Below are 18,321 nucleotides of genomic sequence, written 5' to 3'. Positions count from 1 at the left end.
TTATTAATCTTACCTCTGATGCCACTCCCTAATCGAGGTGCGCATTATCCATTGATACAAGTGCAGGCTTCTTCTAAAGGTGCTTGGTTAGGGGTTTGCCAGCCGTAAAACGAACCATTTACATCAATTCAAGGGATACCTAAAGCCGAAAGTCATGGAGGAGCATTTGCTAGTTAGGGCAGGAGTCACGGTGCAACTATTTCGCGCAAAGGCTTTAAGGAACCCATTTTCCAGTGTCACTTTTGCTGTAACGCACAATTGCCCCAAGTAATACAGGAGTCAAAAATTGCCAAAAGGAATAAAGCCAAAACCTAGTGCACCGGCTACCCAGATGGAATGCTCTGTGGTACTGTCTGCCTGCATTTAGCCTGGCTGCTTACTGAAATACTCCACTAAAATGCAGTTCTTAAACACGTAGAAAGATACTGTTTTTTTCTATTACAAAACATTTAAGTCCATAAAATTGAGGTGTCTTAAAAATGGTGACGTCTTTTTTTTTTATTCAAAATACCAAAATACTGCATATATATTCTGAGTCAAGTGAGTTTCTGGTCTTGTGAACAATTATATCACAATGTGTTGTCTCCTCAAGTCAGTGTGTAGACAGATTGTGTGCTAAAATCTTGTCTTCATCTCACAGTTGCTCTTCCTTTCCCACACTGTATCAATCAATAATCCTTGCTTGTTATTGCTTGTCCTACCTCAAAATCTCTAATCAAATCCCTCCACCTCCACCGCCTTGATTCGAGCTCTTATCTCCCATACAAACCATTCCAAGAGCCTCCAGCCAAAAACTCCTACTGATTGTCCTGAGCAGGCTCAAATGTCACCTCCCCTGTGAAGATTCCCCAGCTCTCCATCCATGATTAAACAACTCCACTTGCTTTGCCCAGGTAACCTTTGGCACACACCGCTCCTACAACACAGATTTCTCCCTCCTGCAGTGCTGTCAAAAATATGCAAGTCATGTGTGCAAATTTAAATGTGCTAGTAGCCTCATTAAAAAGGTAAAAAGAAATTGATGCATTTTAATAATCCATTTTATTTAACCTGGTATATCCAAAATATTATCACTTCCACATGTAATCAATATAAAGCATACAATATTCTATAATTTTTCATTTTAATTCTTCAAAATCCAATGTGTGTCTTACATTTATAGCATTTAAAAAAATTGTATTTAACATTTATTTATTTTTGAGACAGAGAGAGACAGAGCATTAACGCAGGGAGGATCAGAGAGAGAGGGAGACACAGACTCTGAAACAGGCTCCAGGCTCTGAGCTGTCAGCACAGAGCCCGACGCAGGGCTCGAACTCACAGACGGCAAGATCATGACCTGAGCTGAAGTCGGATGCTTAACCAACTGAGCCACCCAGGCGCCCCTATAGCATTTTTAAATTAGGTACTAAGTTGTCATAAAAAATAATTGATCTGTATTTACCTGCCATAAAATTTACAGATGAAAAAGTACAGTCATACACCCACGTTGTTCCAAACCTACTCAAAAGTTTTACAGTAACTGCATCAAATAGCAATTTTTTCAAAAAAAAAAAAAAAAGACTTGTGGGGCTCCTGGGTGGCTCAGACGGTTAAGCGTCCAATTCTTGATTTCAGCTCAGGTCAAAATCTTGCAGTCATGAGATCGAGACCCCATCAGGCTCCTTGCTAAGCATGGAGTCTGCTTAAGATTCTTTGTCTGTCTGTCTGTCTCTCTCTCTCTCTCTCAACCTCCCCCCCCCCACCCCGCTTACATACTCTCTCTCTCAAATTAAAAACAAAACAAAACAAAAAAAGACTTGTGCCCTTTCTTCCTTTGTCATTGGCCTACAGTATATTGCTTTCAAGTGTACAAAATAAGGATTGGATATTTGTATACACCGTGAAATGGTTACCACTGTAAGTCTAATTACCTACCATTTGTCCCCTTGCAAAGTTAATACAATGTTATTGACTACATGCCCCATGGTGTACATTACATCTACTTTTTAATTTAAAGTAAAATTAACATTTAAAAATCAGTCCCTCAGTCATACTAGCTATGTTTCAAATGCCCCATAGCCCAACGTGCAGCTCTTGGCTATTATATTGGACAGTGTAACTCTGCTATAATTAGTGTGTGGGTCTGTCTTCCCCACTAAATCAGACCGTGTCCAATTTACTATATCGTCCCCAGCGCCTAGCTTAAGGTTTGGCATGTAAATGGTGTTTTATGAAAGCTTGTTGACTAGATAAAGAGAAGTGGGAGTCACTTGACTCTATCCCAACATTAAATCAAGAACATTCTCTATGAGGAATGTAAGAGGCACCCACAAGCACAAGCCTGCGTGAAAACTCATTAAGCCTTCGTACATTTGATTTGTCACTGATCCCTTTAATAGTAAAAATTATTTTGACATGCTATTCCCCCTTTTTGTGCCCTCACTGTTCTTTTCTCCTTCCTATGCATTTATGCGTATTCCTCACAATTAGCAGTTCATAATACGTTTCCACATTCTCCAGTTACCTTCTCTGTCTAGGTCTTGCCTTCTGAAATTATATGTTAAGCTTCTGGAGATAGATAGACATCATTCCTTGTACTTTGTAACCATCATCACACACACGGCTTAACGGCAATAATAAAGTACAAGAAATAAACATATGACACATAATCAATTCTCAGATGCCTTCTTTCTTGGCAAAGCCTTTCCCGATCGATCCTAGAAGCCCAGCCTCTCGGCACTCACATTCACACGACTGTCTCTGCATGGCCGGGACCAGGGACCTCCCGACCCCACCGGTTCCTCTCTATGTGCTACAGTGTGTTTTGATGCTTCACCCCCAAGGAGGTGGGATGTGGTTTCCAATCTTGGAATAGCCGGTATATTACTTAGTTGCTGTGCTCTCATCAAAATGGACCCTTCTGTTCTGTGCACCGTGGGCACCCTGGCAGGACAGCTGAAGCTGAAATGGGACGGCCAGGGTGTCCCGGGGCACTCTGCACAGGTGGTACCCTGGCAGGGCGGCTGGAGCTGAGGCAGGTGTGGGCCAGGAGGTCCCTGAGCTCTCTGAGCAGAGGGTACCCTGGCGGGACAGCTGGAACTAAAGCGGGGTGCCGGAGGGGAGGGGGCTGAGGGGATGGGCAAAACAGGCAAAGGAGACCGGGAGATACGGGCTTTCCGGTGACAGCAACAAAAGGCGCAGCATAGGGAATACAGTCAAGGTAGACGGTGTAGCAGCATCGCATGGCGACACATGGTAGCTACACTTGTGGTGAGCGTAGCATCATGTACAAACTTGTCCAATCACTATGTTGTACACCTGAATCTAATGTAACGTTGTGCGTCAACTATACTCAAATAAAAAAATTTTTAGTTAAAAAAAAAAAAAAAGAAGCCCTCTGTAGGCGTCACTTCCTGTCCCCATCTGCCACCTCCATCTCCCCCTACCTGCCATGGGATTCAGCAACACCATGACAGAAGAGAACCCTGTAAGTGCAGAGATCTCTTTGATCTTCTTAGTTACATCTCCCTACAGACAAAAACCCTGATCGATCAACGCACAAGTAAATTTCCACAAAGGGAGTTCTGGTAGGTCTACCTTTTATTCCGATGCTGCTTGCATAACAACACAGTAAACATTAACACAAAGATGTCTTGGTGAAATCAGGCGTGGGGTTCCTCTAAACCTGTGTTGGTGATCTGCCTCTGTTGCTTGGATAGCTCTGTGATCGCCTCTCTCTCGGCAGGCGTGAACTTGGGGGTTAGCGTCACAGCATCATAATCAAATTCTTCATCAAGTGAGAAGGGCTGAACTTCATCTCCAAGTACCTGTAAAAGGTAACAAAGGAGAAAAATCCTACAATCACTGTAAACAAAGAACAAGTTGAAAACATAAACTCCCTATTAATATTTAATTCAACTTTTTTTCAGACTTCAGCACTCTCTGCTCATTAAGATGTTTTTAAGTAAAGGAATACATTCAATTATTCAATTTGACCTAATTTAAGTCTCTTGATATGCCCCATTTGTACCATCCTGAATCTGAATGAATATGATTAACTAATTCCACCCACGGCAAGAATCAGAAAGTCTCTCTTGCACACATTCATTACATTTTTACCACTTGTAGTGTTAGGGCTAGAGGCATATGGAAAAACTAAGAGTTACATTAGAGAAGATACACCTTAAGATTTTGATCAACCTTAAATACACCTTCACCATTTACTAAAAAAAAAAAACAAAAAAAAAACAAAAGCAAAACAAAACAAAACAACAACACCTTATATCAGTAAAGTAATTTTCAAGTTTATTTGTTTTGGAGAAAGAGACAGGATGAGCAGGGGAAGGGCAGAGAGAGAGTGACAGAGGAAGAATCCCAAGCAGCCTCCGCACTGTCAGTGCAGAGCCTGACACGGGCCTCCAACTCACGAAACTATGAGATCATGACCCAAGCCAAAATGGCTAGCCAGACGCTTAATCAACTGAGCCACCCAGGCAACCCTCAGAAAAACTATTTTCAAAGATAAAAATACTCTACACTCAATAAACTTACTTCTTCAGAAACTACCTATAATTCTTGGGCCAATAACAGTGGGATTAGTATCACCTTTAAAAGTCCAGGATCCCTTTTTCCCACCAAGAATTTTTAAAAATTGTTTTAACGTTTATTTATTTTTGAGAGAGAGAAAGAGAGAGAGAGAGAGAGAGAGAGAGAGAGGCACAGAATCCAAAGCAGACTCCAGGCTCTGAGCTGTCAGCACAGAGCCCGATGTGGGGCTCGAATTCACAAATCAGGAGATCATGACCTGAGCCAAAGTCAGACGCTTAACCGACTGAGCCACCCAGGCGCCCCAATTTCCTACTAAGAATTTTTAAACTTTTGCAGAATTTATCTACAAGTCAGAGTAGCTGCAAAGCGATGTAATAATTTTGCATCTATTTATTCATAATCTGTGAGTTTTAAAGACTTCCTAGAGGAAGGTAGATAAAGAAGCATATTTTCCAATAAACAAAAAGAGAATACCTTAAATCACATTGTATCACCCCTTAAAGAGACTCTCCAAAAGCAAATGGTGTGTGATACAATGAAATTATCTAGCACCTCTGTGTTGTAATATGTATGGTGATACTAAAATAATTGAAAACCATGGTTTATGGAAGAATGAAAAAAAAATGCCCTGAAGCTATAATCAGCTTTAAATATTCTTGCATTCAAAATTATCTCATTGAGTGGATTTTGCAATGTTCTTGAAAATAGAGCACGTAGCTGAGAAGCTATGTGCTGTTATTAAAGGTGAAATAAAAAACATGAAAAGTGGCCATCCCCCATCTATTTGGCAAGCTGCGTCTCGGGGTTAGGGGTGCAGTGCTCACAGCAATCACATAGCCATCTACCATCCTTTCTCAGTAAAACCAGCAAGAGAACAAATTTCAGAGGCTTGTTCACTTCCTCCTCATTTCAAAGTGTCTGCGTGCTCTCCTGACAAAAGTAATGATGGGAGCTGCTGCTGAGTGAGTTCCCACCACGTGCCAGCCCCAGTACCAGGAACGGTGTGGGCATTAGCAGTAATCTTCAAATAAGCCATCTTCTGAAGCTCTGAAAGATTAAGCCACTTGCCCAAGGCTACACAATTAGTAAGGGAGAGAAGCAAGATTTGAATCCAGGGCAATCTGCTTTCGCTCAATCTTTACCTTTTCAACAAAAATACCAGCAAGAATTAACCTTGAGCTTTTCACTAAGCCAAGTCATACATAGCTCTTTGGAAGAAAAGAATTTTTCTAAATAAGCTAAGCAATTCTCAGAGCTTATCATCAAAAACACATTCAAGGCGCCATGTAACACCGTAACTGCCTTTAAGAGAGTGGCTGTACACAGGAAACCCGTGAGTCTGCGGCGTAAGTGGATCTGTCCATTCTGGTCAGTTTCTAAGGTTAAGTTAAAGCGACAGAGTGATAATATTGTTAAGAACATCTCAAATGAGGAAACGTATAAACAAACAATGCTACAATATGTTCATTTCCTGAACATCAGCATCCCTGTCGTTTCTACCTCTACTCAGCAGTGAGCACTGGGGCTGGCAGGCCTGGCCACATTGCATCCTGAGCTGATTCCAAAAGATCCTGGGAGAGGACGAGGAGGAACCCCATCTCTACCATGTATCCAGTCTGACGGGATTCTTGCTGCCCTTTCACGCCCGGTTAAAGTCCTGGCACCTACTTGTCCACCAAGTGGGCCACCTTACTGGCCACTCTCACTAGATTAGAGGTTGCTTTGTCTTCACCCACCTCCCCTTGAGGCTGGAATGCGGTTTCAAAGAAGACAAATCCCTTTGCTGTGCTAAAATCCCAGTGATGCCGGACCACACTCCTCACATTCCCCCTACATAACACATAAACAACTCTCATGTTCCCACCCCACTCCCCTTGAGTTGCTCACTCCATAAACATTTATTGAATGTGTAATATGTATTAGATATGGGGAACACAGGATGAAAACAGCAAAACCTGTGTCCACAAAGTTTCCTAACTTCAGGGAGAAGACAGAAGCAAATGAATGATTTCAACATCATGTGCCATGCTCTCCAACAGAGCAATGCAAAAAAGGTTAGAGAAGCACAGAGGGGAAGTGCTGAAGCTTACCTTACCCTCAGCTGAGTATTGCCACTCTCTGAAAAATCCTACTTGCCTCCCTACTCATCACCCCGCTCATGACCCACCTTGTATTAGCAACCCAGACAGAGTAATGTTCACATGGTGGACATCTAGACTCTCTGATAAGGGCTCACTCCCATAGCCAACTTAGCTCTACATATGGTCTAACCCATCACCTCCCTCTTCCCTAAGGTCCCAACATATCTTACAGCCGTAATATCCAACATTACAGTACTAGAGATGTAGAAGTTTATCCTTAAGTGGGAAAATCTTATTTTCCTTTAAGGTTTTTTTTTTTTTTTTTTTTTAATACACAAATCTTTTTCTGTCATGGAGCATGATTCTTTTCATCAATCATTTGGTGCTAGTCAAAACAAGAACAAAGAATAAAGTTTTTAGCTAGTCAATAAATTTGATGCCAAGGCAAGAATTATTCATTCATAATACGCTTAAAGCTATAAAAGCATACTTAAAAATATAAATTTCTTCACCTGGAAGCTGAATTATTAATGGTAGCTGTTGTTAGATTAATTCCCTAGGCAATCAGTTAAATGCTGAAATACAAAAGCAAGAAACCAAGAATATCAATAATTGTTTTAAAAAAGAATGGAATAATTTCATATTTGCAATGCCAAAATGTGATGATACTCCAGACATTTTAAACCATTTGGGGATATCACTGTAATGTGGCCAGTATATCCCTGATTCAAAAACGTCAGAGGATGAGCCTCCCGCAGTCATTCGGATATTTTCCATTCTTTCCACAAACACTATGTTCCTATTAAATTCTAAGCTTTGTGCTCGGTGCTGAGGATACAAAGATGAAGACTTGTACGAAATCACAGAGAAAGGAGATAGACATATGAACAAGTTAGTACAGTAAAATACAGTAAGTACAAATCACATAGTTAGGGAGTATTGGGAACAGAGAAGGGATACCTAACCCAGCGCACACTGGAAGGCAACGGGAAAGAATCAGAGACGGCTTCCTGGCAGAGGTGATATCTAAACAGAATCTTAAAGCGTCATATCAGTTAACAAGGTTGAGGGAAGAAGAACTTTGCAGATAAGGAGAGTTCTAGGGAACAGGCCAAGGAAATAAGATACAAAGTGTCACATGTGAGGCTCTGCAAGTAGTTAAGTGTTAATGTTAAGGCAGAGAGAAGCAAGAGACAAAGGTGGTGCCAGATCATGATGGTCTGATATGCTGTTTATCCCAGAGATGATGAAGTCACTGAAGGATTTTTTGGAAGCAAAGTAGATACTTGGTCATCTATGCATTTCAGATAAATTCCTTCATGCATTCAAATTTTAACTGAGCACCTATAATGAGACAGTGCTGGACAGATAGGTCTGCACAAAACAGAAAGATGCCCGGCCCTCTTGGGAGGTTATATCTAGATAGGTTACTTTTAAGATTCCAAAGGGTAGATCTGGAGTCAAGGAGGCCAGTTAGGAGCCTGCTGAAGCAGTCCAGGCAAGAGATAATGAGAAAGGAAGCTGAGAGCTGAGATGTGAAAATATCAGAAAGTAAAACTGGCAGCACTTGATGACTGATCTGGATATGGAAAGGGAAGGAGGGGATGAACGCAAGGAGGGAAGCAGGTAAAGAAAGGTAAGCTGTTTCTAACGTGCTGATTTGAAGGCACCTAAAGGAATCCAGATAGAGATAACAACAGGCAACTGAAAACAGAAACCTGAAGCTCAGAAAAAGGTCTGAGGATACACATTTGGAGACACAAGCATAGAAGGTAGTAGCCTAGAGATAAATGGATTCAAGTATGTAAGTGGGAAGAGGTTTGGCACAGAACCCTGAGCAACACCAACTCATCGGGGATGGATGCAGGGAAACCCCCAATGGAGGCGGGGAAAGAACAAACGGAAATGCACAGAGCATCTGCGGAGAGCAGTGAGGGGAGAACCAGAAGGACCACGAGGGCCCAGCACAGTGGGGTGAGAAGCCCAGTAGAGAGGTCGATTAAAATGAAGCTGGGAAGTGTCCATTGGGATCTGGCAGTTAGAGAGTAATTGGGACCTTTATTCGGAATACACTCCAGCAGGTGCTGGAGCAAGGACACTCTGTGGTAGACCGAATGAGGCATGATGGGAAAGGAAGCAGCTAGTCTAATAGTTTCTCAAGTCTAGATGAGAACGGGAGAACAGACCGTAGCCAAAGAGGGCCTGAGGTAAAGAGAAGGCTGTTTTTCTTTTCCTTTGTTTCATCTCATTCCATTAAGGATTCTCCATGTTGAGGAGAATGAACCAATAGAGAAGAAAAGAGAGAAGGGCCTACCATGTTACCACACCAGAAAAAAACACTCTCGGTAGGTAGTGAGGTTTTTTGTTTATTTATTTGTTCATTCAACACTTATTGCGTGTCTACCGTATGCACAGCACTGAACTCGGCACTAGTTTCTACCTTTTTGCTTTAATGAAAGTAAGCTTACGAAGACACACATCAGTGAATTCAAAGTTCTCCAGGACGAGGGTCACATACGTAATTCAAAGCAGATGTATACGGCAATTCAGAAGACATCACTGTGATCTTCTAAATGGCAGCTTTTAAAATACAGTAGGGGGGCGCCTGGGTGGCTCAGTGGGTTAAGCGTCCGACTTCGGCTCAGGTCACAATCTCACGGTCTGTGAGTTCGAGCCCCCGTCGGGCTCTGTGCTGACAGCTCGGAGCCTGGAGCCTGCTTTGGGGTTCTGTGTCTCCCTCTCTCTCTGCCCCTCCCCTGTTCATGCTGTCTCTCTCTGTCTTAAAAATAAATAAACATTAAAAAAAATTTTTTTTTCTAATACAGTAAAAGTTGCAATTCTATTTATGTATTTCAGCTCTTGGCTACTGTGGCACACACTGGGAATTCTCTTCCTTCAGGTTAGGTTCATTTCAGGGTTCTAAGCTGTAAGACTCCACGGTTTTTGGATTACAAACTGAAATTCTGATTTATTTCAAAGAGAATAATTTGTGCAATGGAAAACCAAATCCCCTGCTACTAAAAAGAAAACAACTGTGAATTAAGTTATTAACTTGTTATTTTTGCCTAAGGAGCTGAGAGAAATATGTGGATTTGAGGGGTCTCATTTCAAATCTAATTGAAATCTTTTTTGTAGCCTCTCAGGGAATAGAATTTGCACACTGTTAGAAAACAGCTAGTTTCCTTACAATTGCTCATGTGACTTATTCTAAGAGAGACCCTGTTACAGGAGGAATCATTTTCATTCAGATTACCACACAGGCAAATTAAAGAAAACAGGACTAATGCTCAAATCAATAAGAGCAGCATTTAGCTGTAGGCTATCTTACAAAGTAATATAGTAAATAAACCGTCTTTATAGGTGAAAAAATTTAGAGTCTCATTATGCACTAGAAAAACAGGAGATCTCCCGTTGAAATACTACAAAAGTTTCTTCTATGAGGAACAACACACAATTTTTCATCTTCCTAATGTGGATTTTTTTTTTCATCTATAAAGCTGTCCAAAATTCATCAAAACAGAATAACTAAGGCAAGAAGGTATTCACAAATAGAATATAGAAGGTTCTTGGAAAATGTTTGACTCGAAGGGGGAGATGCGTATGTGTAAAACCTGGTAATTTGTGGCCTCTTCTTAGGCAATTAAGAGGAAGTCAAGACATCCAGGCTACACTTTCGTCTTTTGAGACTGAAGTTACAGAAAGCAGCTATCATCTCGGGCCCACAGTAGTCCCTTCGGAGGTCCTTACAAGACATATTTGCTAGAAAATGATTCTTATGATCTTTTCTGGAAGTAGGTGCCTTAAAATAAGATTAAGACTGTTAAACCAAGGTACAGTTGATACAGCATTATGATTCTAGACAGTTCTGAAAAGTTTCTCTAACAAATAGTGGTTAGAAATAAAAATCCCAACCAAGATATCCCAGATATTTGAAAAACAGCAAAAGTTCTTCATCTATGTTTCAGAAGTTTGCCAACACAGAAATTGTTCAGAGCATTTTGATTCCAACATTTAAAAAATGTTCACATTTTCTGGGAAGAAATCTATATTCCTTTTAAAGATACAATCATGTACAAGGTTTTAACTTGCATTTTTACTGGCTATTTGATAGATTCTAGGAATCATTCCGTTTCTGTAACCTATCAACTGAAACAATTTTATAACAATTCCTCTATGGCACTAGGTGCCATGACCACTGGCTGGTCCAGTCATTTGTATGGTCACAACTGAAGTCAAGAGTGTGAACAAGTCTTTAAAAGAAACTGATTCCTGCCAGAAATAACATTGCAATTTTATTTCTTATTACTCAGAGAAAGCAATCTGTAATCCAAAAAGCACATTGAAAAGTGGCTGTCCCTACCAGTTTATCTGGTACCAATTTGGGGGTTTAATATAAGCCTGCAAGCATCCTAGACATACTTTTGTGCTGTCAGTAAACTAAAGTTCCACGAGAAAGAGGCAATTTAAAATTGAAATGTGTGGACTACCTTTGACTGAACGACTGCTTCCATAACAGAATATCTTCAGGTGACAAGACTAGTAGTAACTGAATGATCAAATAATCAATCCCTAGGGGTTTTATTAGGAAGCAATAATAAAGAGCCCTTCACAGCTTCTTGTACCTGATACTCTTTGATGCTGGAGTAAACAGGGTGATAAAGGTCCTTACCCAACATCACCGGCAGCCTTGGTTAGTGCATGTTTGTAAAGTATATACAGAAGAGTTGCAAAGGATGACAAAAGACGACTTTCTAGATGTACAAGTGGGAGAGACATGTGGCAGGGACGTCATTCTCCCTGATTGTGAAGGACATGACTGGATGACCCTTCCCAACACCCCCTGTGCTCGATAGGAACATGTAACTAACGGTGGCCAGGGGAATATGACAATGTCCTAAGGCATAGTGGGGATCCAGAGAGAAGGAAACTGGGCCCCTGATGGCCCCAGGGAACAGTGCCAAATGCTCACTTTAAAGGTTTTCCATAGGCTGTTGTATGAGAGACAAAGTTCTATCTCTTTTCAGCCACTGCATTATTGTTGGGATTCTCTGCGACAACAGCTTGGCCTTACCTTAATGACCACCAGATGTTTACAGGACCTTGGAAACAAGAATAAAAAGAAAATGGCCAGTCCAGAACAAAAAAGAGAGAATCTATTGCATAAGCGCCTCACCCAGGTAACACTGTCCTATAGCACGACACACATCATGAAATAAAAAGTTTCCACATAAAAACATAATAGCTCTCAGTAATTTTTAAATTTTTTCTAATGTTTATTTATTTTTAAGAGAGAGAGAGACAGACAGAATGCAAACGGGGGAAGGGCAGAGAGGGAGACATAGAATCCAAAGCAGGATCCAGGCTCTGAGCTGTCAGCACAGAGCCCAATGCAGGACTCAAACCCACGAGCCTCTAGATCACGACCTGAGCTGAAGTCGGAGGATCAACCTACTGAGCCACCCAGGCACTCTGCTCCCCATGTTTAAAAAGAAATACACCCATTAGAAACAGATGACACTCAGAGTGATGCAATTAAGCAACTTGAATTTAAATTTTTTCCAAATCTAAGAAAAATTAAAAAGCACACAGATATAGCAGCATTTCTCCAAAAGGACGAGTTACAAACTCAAGGCAATTTCAAAACCGATTGAACTCCCTGTGGAGTACCTCTTCCATTTCTTTGTGTGCCCCTCTCCCAGTGGGCACCAGCTCGACCTCAGGGGTGAAGGGCTGGGCCACGGAAGGAATGTAAGGTGGAACAGGTGTGTGGACGTCCTCCTCCACTTCTCCTGGAAGCAGCAGCAAATCTGTGAGATACAAAATATTTCACCACATTCACAATTGACCTAAATTACCTAGAAGCCTACAATAGCCAAAAGAATGAAGCAGAAATGCTCAAGTAAAGTCGTTCATTTCACAATGCTTGCGCTCATTTGGGGACTGACCCAAGGGATTCTGTTTTCCATTAAATAGGAGTCATTGGTGCATTTATTTTTATCTTATTGTCCCAAAGTTACATTCCATCCAAAAGTTCTGGGAGAAGTATCGTTTATAGGGTGACTTACTCATGCCTCTCACCCCCAACCCAGACTCTATCTCTGCAGAAAAGTAAGGCAAGAAGATGCCTACCTTTGCCTCATTTCCCCGTATTTTCCTAAGGGATGGAGAGACAGGAAATGGGAGGGCTGATATCATCCCATAACACTCTGGCAATATTTCAGACTCTGTGTGTATTAAAAAAAAACAATGATGCCAGAAGGAAAGAGTTTTGACTTTCAGCAGAAAAATGAAACACTCTGTCATAGACAGGATTCATGGTCTGATTTTCGACATTGCAAACAACAACAACTTGTTTCCAGCTTGTTCAGCACCATGACAAGAATTCAATAACCAATCTGGGTTTTTTGATCTATATGTTGTAAGTGGGTATGTTGCCTTATTTTTGCATGTGTGACAGAACATGGATGCATCATGGTCAGATCTTCCACAACTTTCTCTAAAGAGGACAAAAAAAAAAAAAAAAAGGGAAGCACACCAGGCCTCCTGGTCAGTGTAAGCTTTCATAGGACCAGAAGGGCTGCTGGAGCTAGCCAATAACTTGCAGCTGGCTCAGGATGACGCTGCCTGCTACTCCATGATGATCCTAATGAAGACACTAATTAAGTTCTCAGTGGAAGTGATTAATTAACAACAGGCATGCCGTGGCTGTTGCCAATGGCAGCACGTATAGGGAGATAATCAAGCAGGTATTCATATTCAAAAACCGAAACATATTTGAAATACATCTCTCACCACTGCAGATATCACCTTCACAAAACGTGTAACTACAAAGTTCTTAGGACTCCAGCAACAGAACACAGCCTAGAAACTGAACGCGTGTGGGTAGGGGTATGGTGAAGAAGGTAGCTTTGCTATGAATTACGGGAACCTTAAAATAGGACCTAATTAATTAGCAGAAATAAAAACAACAGTAATAGCCAACACTTATATGAAGTGACATTTCATATGCATTAATTCAGCTAATCTTCCCAACAGTGCTATTACTTCCTGTTTTCCAGGCAATGGGCTTCAAGCATTGAGAGTAACCTCATTCAAGGTGCCACAGCTAGAAAGTGTCAGAGCTGGACAGTCTGGCAGCACAGCCCAGACTCTTAGCCCGCTATGTCACATGGTGAACTTCTTCTAAGCAAGCATTTTCATTACATAAATTATTTAAGTCTATCAGATGATACGTCCAAACTCAGAGCCAAGAAATGTCACTGCTATAGCACATTAGCATGGTTACATTGAAACATTTTATACCCGGAGAAGAAGCATTTTTAAACTCAATCAGGTTGATGGAAAGATTGGCTTTCTAATATATCCATTTATGAGCTCAAAGCCAGCTCCCCGCATTGATCTCCCTCGTGGAACTGCCTACGATGGATACAAGGCTGGTCAGGGCCTGCCAACAACAAAGCCAAGCAGAGAAAGGTTCAGGCCTCTTAATGTGAAAACCAGTAACTACCAGACCCACTGGCTGCCAGCGCAAACATCAGTTCAAATGTGAATCAAAATCAATTCTGTTTTCGGAGCTATTTAAAATCTGATTGACAATATTATGCGCCAAGGAAGACATCTCTCTAATTCCTATGCTGAAACTCTTTGCCTTCCTAATATGTTCGCAGAGAAAGTAGGATTTCAACAAAAATGGTTTCTTTCATAAAGATTCTACTGCCATGGAAACAATTCTCTCAAAACAATAAGGTTCGGTTTCCTCCGAAAATGCACAAATGCATATTCACTGATGCCTAACACAGCACCTTACACATAGCAAATTCTCAACAAATGCTTGAGATAGGAAATGAACTCCCTGCATCTCGACTTTTAAACTGAACAGAAAATATCAAGAGTCTGTCTACCAATAGGACACTGTGGATGATGTAAACTGTATATAATCCTTCCCCACAAAAAATAAATTTCATTAGAGGGGTAAGATTTTCATACATAAAATCAATCCGAGAATAATTAAGGACAAAATTGAACAGCTTTAACCCTAAAGAGGACAGATTTATAGAAGAATGAAACTAATACATACAGAAATAGTCTGGTAAGGCATATTTTAAGAAGGCTATCTTTCAGCCATTTTAAAATCATAGGTAAGTTACATTCTCTTGGGGGGAAAATGATTGTATTCATTGATGGGAGGAAATGGAATTTCTGAAGTTCTCACTCTCTAAAACTGAAATGCTTCGTGAAACTTAATCCAATCTTATTAATGGTTGTTTCTGAAACAACCAAAGGCCTTGTTTTCATCTTCACTAAATACCGTCTTGGCTCGTGTGCATTGTAGAATCAAGGCATCTCTCAAAAGCAAATCTCGATGTCATAGGCAAGATGGGTTGAAAACATTCCAATATCTTCTTTCTCAACTAAATGATAAGAATTTCAACATGTACAAACTGTGTGTTGATGCCATGTGTCCTTCCGTATTAAGCCAATAAACACAATTCAAAAACTATAATCACATAGTCTAGTACAACATTAAAAAGTAAGCAATCTAGGGACACCTAAGTGGCTCAGTTAAGCATCTGACTCTTGATTTCAGCTCAGGTCATGATCTCACAGTTCATGGGTTCAAGCCCCACATTAGGCTCTATGCTGACAAAATTCTCTCCCTCTCTCTCTGCCCCTACCCCACTCATGCTTGCTCTCTATCTCTCTCTCAAAATAAATAAATAAACTTAAAATTTTTTTTTAAAAATTAAGCAATTTATCTGACATCTGATCATTTAGATAATTTTCAATCTGCCTGGCATATTTTTTTTTTTAAGTTTATTTATTTGTTTTTGGAGACAGAGTTGGACGCTTAACTGACTGAGCCACCCAGGCGCCCCTGCCTGGCATATTCATAAGAATTAACCAATTTGTTCCTTTGTTGCCATGTAGAAATGGCCAAAATTTTCTGAAAATTTGGGCAACCCCCAGATCAAAGAGAATATAGATAAGAACTGCTTTCAGCGCATAGTTTTCGGCTATGATAGTCCATCTCACTGGTTCTTGTTCTTAAACATTTTTGAAGACCCCAAAGAGCTGTTTTGTTTATGTGGGTTAGATCTTATCAACATTCACCATATTAGAAATTAAAGCTGACAAATTTATACATACTTATTGAATTAGTAACAATAATACTATTACATAGTAAAATAAATATTTTTATGAAAAATCTCTTTTCCAAAAATAAGGAAAATAGTGGGAAAGAAACCATTGTTTTACAATTTCAAAATTTGTAAATGTCTGTCTTAAGAGAAAAAAAAACTACGCTTTATATTCGCTTCTGCATTCAATTTTGGAATACGCTCTTTCTGTTGAAGTAAATGAAGAAAATCTAGTCTCATGCAGATATGTAGTTGGAAAAGAGAGGCGTACTTTAATAGCCTTTTTATATAATTGTGGATCTTCTTCTTTGATGCTATACCAGATCTTGACAAATGATAACGTTTTTAAAAATAGTTTCAGTGTGCAATCTGAAACTATTTCAGTGAATTTTTCATACTGTTACATTAAAATTCATTGGTCTATCTTACACACTGAATGGATCTTTCTCCTATGCATAATTTTATAACATCATAAATTGGTCATTTGGAAAATATTGGTTCACTGTTTATGTAGATCTTCCAAATGTTGACACATTTCATTATACAGTATAAAAATCACATCAGTTAGCATTACGAACTTCATCAGAAAAGCCTTTAGATATTGGGAAGCTGTCAAGCTCACAGTACTAGCTACAAGTTTTCCAAAAATGAATTTTCACTGGATCCATTGCCAATTTTATCATTGGCCATGAACACTACCAGTTGTTTTTCTTGAAGGCTCACTTCATTCATTTTTGAGAACTATAGTTTGTCATTCTTTGAAGTAAAAATGTTGTTCCATGAAAGAAAGAGAAAAACTAGTTCAGCATACACTCAATCACACAAGCATTTTTCCATGAGACAACGACTGTATTTCAGAATGCAGAAGTGCTTTTTGCATACTTGCTATGTCAGCACACAAAACACTAAAAAAGGTGTAGTCAAGGATCAAGATTTAGCAAAACTAACCATTTTTACCACTTCATCAAAAACATTGTCAATGGAAATTAGCATTTATTTGAACTACAAATCCATGGCAGTGAAGATTACAATGACTACTAGTATAGTTTTGTGCCACTACTTTGACTTTCAATAAGCTACCAGAATCTTTACCCACACTGCTTTTGCTACATCCATGCAAACATCAACACATTTGCCCTTCAGACCTTGGGATTTCCCTAGGAGTTCCCAGACCACATCCCTAGGGGTCTGCTGGTCTAACAAATGTCTGTCCAACTCTCCCACCAATAACACTGGAAAAGCTGGATAAGTTACCAAAAAATCAACTACTTAAAGGTACTGGCAAGCTACCAGGGCAGCCTGGGACTTGAGGTGCCAAGATCCTAGAGAGATGGAACATACTGAGAAATGAGTCCAACAGTCCAAAATGCTTTTCAACTGATGGCATTTCTACTGATTTGCAAGAAGCTGAGAAGCCAAAAAGCAAAGGAAAGAGAGGCTAAGATGCTGAGAAGCTTAACAGAATTTACCAACAGAGTCACAGTACGATGAAGATAAAATTAGAGTTTAGGGCCTCCAAACAGGAGGGGCTGTGATTTATTTGTAAGGCTATACCCTAGGAATAAGCAAGCACTGGAAGTAAAGCAGCCCCCACAAGGCCTTAAACCCAATCCTATATCATCCTATCCCTAGATTGGATTAAGGTAATCTATTACTACTCTAATTGCTAGCAAGATGTTGAAGAAAAGCTATGCTAGAAAAAGATAACATCATCCAGACCCTACATAATATTTTATAGACAATATTCAGCATTCAAACAAAAATTACCAGGTATACAAAGATACAAGATCAAAAGGGAAAATGAATAAAATAAACAGACCCACAGGAGCTTCCAGGTATTGGCATTATAAGACATGAACTTTAAAACAATTGATTATGTTCCCCCCAAATACATTACAAAAATGGAGAATTTCAGTACAAAACTGAAATCTATAAAAACAGATATTCCAGATCTCTTTTAAAAGCTAAAATAACTGAGGGGCACCTGGGTGGCTCTGTTGGTTAAGCCTCTGACTCTTGGTTTTGGCTCAGGTCATGATCTCATGGTTCATGAGTTTGAGCCCTGCATCAGGCTCTGCACTGATGGTGTGGAGACTGCTTGGGATTCTCTCTCCCCCCGCCCCGTCCCTCCCCCAAAACAAATAAACTTAAAAAAAATTTTTTTTAAACCTAAAATAACTGAAATATTGATGGCTTTAACAGAAGATAGACACAATTTGAAAAAGAATTAGTGACCTAGAATATAGATAGTTGAAAATATTCTAACTGAAGCAAGAAAGGAAATTAAAAAGGATGGAAAATGCAGAAAAAAAAAACCCATAAAAGATAGATATATGGGACACTGTGGAAAGTTCAAGGCATAAGTAATATCTGAAGAGACAAGAGCTGAGAATTTCCCAGTACTTAACAAAAATCTCTACAAACCCCAAGCAAAATACATTCAAATAAAACAATGCCAAGTCGTAGTGAAATTACTGAAAAACAAAAGAAAGAAATACAAAAGCAGCTAGATGAGGGGAAAAACATAATCTTCAAATGAACAACAGTAAGATTGACATCTGGATTTCAACAGT

At 39.9% G+C, this 18,321-nt stretch overlaps 1 protein-coding gene across 6 annotated transcripts in view; it reads right to left on the bottom strand.

Annotated features, from left to right (window-relative positions):
* Positions 1-3,564: 3,564 nt before the first annotated feature.
* Positions 3,565-18,321, bottom strand: part of LOC123601607 (intraflagellar transport associated protein) — a 66,041-nt gene continuing 51,284 nt past the window's right edge. For 4 of the 6 annotated variants that reach the window (XM_045485008.1, XM_045485003.1, XM_045485005.1 and 1 more), the window contains 2 exons: positions 12,279-12,418; positions 3,565-3,809 (listed from right to left, as the gene is read on the bottom strand). In XM_045485008.1, the coding sequence (XP_045340964.1) occupies positions 3,645-3,809; positions 12,279-12,418 (305 nt within the window). In that variant the 3' untranslated portion in view covers positions 3,565-3,644. Of the gene's footprint in view, positions 3,810-12,278; positions 12,419-12,740; positions 12,836-18,321 lie in introns of all 6 variants that reach the window. The other 2 variants (XM_045485007.1, XM_045485009.1) reach the window with 2 other exon arrangements.

The sequence above is a fragment of the Leopardus geoffroyi genome, chromosome D1 (assembly GCF_018350155.1).
Source record: "Leopardus geoffroyi isolate Oge1 chromosome D1, O.geoffroyi_Oge1_pat1.0, whole genome shotgun sequence".
NCBI classification, from domain to species: Eukaryota; Metazoa; Chordata; class Mammalia; order Carnivora; family Felidae; genus Leopardus; species Leopardus geoffroyi.
This window is presented reverse-complemented; position numbering and strand designations above follow the sequence as displayed.